This window comes from Myotis brandtii, unplaced genomic scaffold (assembly GCF_000412655.1).
Source record: "Myotis brandtii unplaced genomic scaffold, ASM41265v1 scaffold463, whole genome shotgun sequence".
Classification (NCBI taxonomy): Eukaryota; Metazoa; Chordata; class Mammalia; order Chiroptera; family Vespertilionidae; genus Myotis; species Myotis brandtii.
Window position 1 is genome coordinate 1,073,279 of NW_005367694.1, and position 3,938 is coordinate 1,077,216.

General features: G+C 64.1%; 2 protein-coding genes across 3 annotated transcripts in view; one reads left to right on the forward strand and one right to left on the reverse strand.

Moving 5' to 3' along the window:
* The window catches only part of ARL6IP4 (ADP-ribosylation factor-like 6 interacting protein 4), a 2,194-nt gene extending 439 nt beyond the window's left edge, over positions 1-1,755 (forward strand). The window contains exons 2-6 of one of the 2 annotated variants that reach the window (XM_005875466.2): positions 3-166; positions 502-813; positions 897-1,014; positions 1,338-1,407; positions 1,487-1,755. In XM_005875466.2, the coding sequence (XP_005875528.1) occupies positions 7-166; positions 502-813; positions 897-1,014; positions 1,338-1,407; positions 1,487-1,543 (717 nt within the window). In that variant the 5' untranslated portion in view covers positions 3-6 and the 3' untranslated portion in view covers positions 1,544-1,755. The remainder of the gene's footprint in view (positions 1-2; positions 167-501; positions 814-896; positions 1,015-1,337; positions 1,408-1,486) is intronic. The other variant, XM_005875467.2, reaches the window with a different exon arrangement.
* A 1,153-nt stretch (positions 1,756-2,908) lies between these two features.
* PITPNM2 (phosphatidylinositol transfer protein, membrane-associated 2) overlaps positions 2,909-3,938 on the reverse strand; it is a 75,854-nt gene continuing 74,824 nt past the window's right edge. Inside the window, 2 exon segments of the mRNA XM_014547022.1 lie at positions 2,909-3,012; positions 3,314-3,473. Of these exon segments, the coding sequence (XP_014402508.1) occupies positions 2,909-3,012; positions 3,314-3,473 (264 nt within the window).

Below are 3,938 nucleotides of genomic sequence, written 5' to 3' on the forward strand. Positions count from 1 at the left end.
GGCGCTATGGCTCCCGTCGGCTCTCACCAGCGCTCGAGGAGTCGCAGCCGCTCGCGGGGGCGAGGGTCGGAAAAGAGAAGGAAGAGCAGCAAGGACGCCCGGGGGAGCTGTTCGGCTTCTAGGTCCCACGGCCGCAAGGCCAGCACCACCTCCTCGGGGGCAGAGGGTGAGGCCGCGGGGAGTGGGAAGGTCAGCTGGGCGGGCTTCCTGGGGACGGTTGCAGGGCAATCGCCGGGGGCGGTGGTCAGAGGGGTGCAGAGCACAGCGTGGGCGTCGGGACTGATAGACGCCCCGGGCCCAGGGGCAGGGCCGGCCCCTTGAGCGTGCATCGCTTCTCGAGCGCGTAGTCCTGCTGTCTGTGCAGCGGGGCCTGAGCTCGGGGGTTTGGCCGCCCTGCACCTGGTCAGCCGGTGCCTCGCGGGAGAGTGCTGGTCCCTGCAGGAGGCCTCACTCTTCTGTCCAGAGCAAGGGGGGAGGTTGACTCCCCTCGCGGCCTTCCAGCCTCACCTTCTCCCCGCATCACAGAGAGAAGCAAACACCAGGCCCGGAGGAGACGGCGTTCCAGCTCCTCCTCCTCCTCTTCCAGTTCTTCCAGCTCCTCGTCCTCCTCGTCCTCCTCCTCTTCCTCCAGCCATGGCCGGAAGAAGTGGGGGAAGCACAAGGACAAGAAGAGGAAGAAGAAGAAGAAGAAAAGGAAGAAGAAGCTGAAGAAGAAAGGCAAGGAGAAGGCGGAGGCGCAGCCGCCTGAGGCTCTGCCAGGCCCCTCGCTGGACCAGTGGCACCGACCTGCCGGGGAGGAGGAGGACGGCCCAGGTACCCTGCTGCGGGGTGTGCGGGACCAGGAGGGTCCCCGCCCTGCGGGCCGTCCACCACCTCCCTGCCGTCTCCCCTTCCAGTGCTGACGGATGAGCAGAAATCGCGCATCCAGGCCATGAAGCCCATGACCAAGGAGGAGTGGGACGCGCGGCAGAGCGTCATCCGCAAGGTGGTGGACCCGGAGACCGGCCGCACCAGGTGGGGAGTGGGCACGAGGCCCAGCCCCTGGCCCGCACTTGCAGGAGGAGGGGTGGTGGCTGCTGCTATGAAAAGGCCAAGGATGGGAAAGTCACGTGTTGCTGGACTCCTGAGGCCATTCCCTCCCCCCCCCCCCCCCCCCAAGCAGCTGCAGGGGCTGGGAGGGCCTTCCCGAGGGTCATCTGAGAGCCATTCTCGGCTGATCTGATGGCAGAGCCCACCCGGCCACCTTTATCCCTGTCCCGAGGGTGGGAGAGACGGAGGGCTGGGGCTTGTTCTGTTGCTCTGGGTTAGAGGCTCAGCCTGCTCCCCTCCTCCCCCAGGCTCATTAAGGGAGATGGTGAGGTCTTAGAGGAAATCGTCACCAAGGAACGGCACCGGGAGATCAACAAGGTGGGTGTCGCCCCTTCGCCCAGGGCTCAGGCTCCGCTCTGTTTGTGACACGCCCCCTCCTGTGTGCTCTCTCACCTAGCAAGCCACCCGAGGGGACGGCCTGGCCTTCCAGATGCGAGCGGGGCTGTTGCCCTGAGGGCCCAGCTGACCCAGGTCTGTGGGCGGTGTTGGTGGCATGACGGGGTGGGCAGCAGGAGGCCACATGGGTGCTGTCTGTCCTCTCCTGTGGACCGGCCTCTGGCAGCCGCCTCTCAGATGCAGGGATGGAGGACCGGTCACTGTCCTCCTCAGCTCCCTCCTGAAAGAGCACAGCTGCCCGGTATTAAACGTCCCCTGGCTGAGACCTCTCGTGCGCAGTTGCTTCTTGTGTTGAGAGGGCGGGAAGGGTGCTGCCGACTGCAGGGGACAACAGGGCTGCAGGGAAAGCGGGTGCGCCCTGTGGTCGTGCGCTCCTCCTCGGTGAGCCCGCCTGGACCCGCCCCGCCCCAGCCGCATCCCAAACCCAGAGACTTGGCTCTTTGACCCGATTCCCTCAGGCTGGGAGGGAGGCTGCTGCCCTTGTGTGTTTGGTCCGAAGGTGACAACAGCCAGGAGTCCCTGTGCCGGGCCGGGTGGTCCAGTGCTCCCATGGGTGCAGCTGGCACTGTGTGCGGGACAGGCCGTGCCCCTGTGCCCCCCCCCCCCCCCCCCCCACTGCTCTGGTGGCTGGTGCAGTAACGAGACCCAGAAGGAAGCCTTTGAGCTTTTTAATTTGTGTGACAGACAATGGCACTGTATACAGAGCACACTCAGGCCCAATGGTGCAGGGACAGCAAGGGTGGGGGGTGCAGGGGAGTCAGGACACTGCTCACACATGGCCTGGACAGACAGACAGACGGACGGGAGGGGCTGAGACGTAGAGACCAACGTGGCTGGCGGGTGGGCAGCTCGGACAGAGCTGGGTGGGGTGTGGGTCTGTGCTGACTCCCTCTCTGAAGATCCAGGAGAAGGCAGGTGGGGTGGAGCGGGGTGGGCTGGGGGGGGCTAAGGCGGCTACCCTAACAGGCCCGGGTGGGGGGCAGTCAGCAAGGCCCGCCTCACCCTTTGGTAATGACGGGTCAGGCCTGAGCCCTGCAGCTCAGCACCCGACGCTGTAAACATTTTTGGTATTTTTTAAAGGGCTCTGCCCTCCCTCTCTTAGTTTCTGAAAAACTGGTGCTTCCTCAAGGAGACTGTGCCTGAAAGAATGGTGAGGAGGCAGGAAGCACACCTGGGCACAGAAGAGAGGGCGGCGGGGAGGCCGGGCTGCCCGCCTCGCCATCTATGGCTAAGGAGAGGCCCGGGGCTATTGCTGTTGTCCTTGGCATGGCTGGCGGCTGGGCAGGAATGTGGGGAGCGCAGAGCTGGGGGGACTGCCCGCTGGGAGAGGCCAGCCCCCTGCCCACATGGCCTCCCCCGGCCAGGAGCCTCAGCCTTTATTGCAGGCAGGCCGAGCTCTTCCAGGTGCTTCTCCGATGGCTAGTCATCCAGGCGTGGGCCCGACGGGCCAGGTGGGGCCAGTAGAGGCGGCGGCACTGGCCACAGGGCCCCTCGTGGGGCTGTGATTGTCGGCCGAGCAGTTCCCCGCTGGGGAGCAGGGGGGTCAGATATTGCACTTCCACTGCAACAGTTACATTAGGACTCGGTCTATAAAATAATCGTTGCTTTATACATAACGCCCAAACAACAACAAAAAAGCTACATCTTAAATACGAATAAACTGAAGGTCCCATCCCTCCAGACACTTTTCTCTACACAAAATAAATAGCTTTCCCTCTGTGTGGCCCCCCCTCGCAGAGCAGCCCCCCCTCGCGGAACATTTACACGACCCTTTGCTGTACATATCTACACACGGGAGATGTGAACGGCGGGCGGGGCACCTCCGCACCCCAGCCCGTGAGGCCCCGAGGCCGTATCCAGGTTGGCAGCAGCTTCTCCGACATGGAGCCTCGGGCTGGACGGCTGGACGGCGGGGAGGCCAGGCAGGCTCCCCGGCCTTGAAGGAGGTGGAGGAGCCGCAGAGGGGCCCCCGGAGCCGAGCGCCACAGCTGAGATCACAGTCGGGCCTGGGGCAGGAGGGCTGGCGCACAGACCCGGCAGGACAGCGCGGTCTGGGTGGTCTGGACCAGGCAGGACGGGAAGCCGTAGCTGCCTGCCCTCAAGCGAACGACAGGAGTTGTGGCTTCTCAGGCTCGGCATCGGAGCGGAACTGGCATTAAGAAAAACCTAAGTGTGTGCCCCACCCACCCGAGTAGAAATTCAGTGGGGTCAACGGGTCAGGTGGGGCAGGAGCCCACAGCCCTCTGCAGGGGCAGGAGGCTGGGCCTGGGACCCAGAGCCAGGCTGGACTCCCTCACAGTGCTGGGTGTTTCCACGTGGAGGGGCTGCGCTTGGTACTGAAAGAGTTAAGAAAAGGAAGCAGCCCAGGATTGCTCATTTAAAAAAACCTCGTAGAAATCAGATCAGAGAAGTAGAAAGGTGTAGAAACGTGGTCGGGCCGGGCCGGGGCCGAG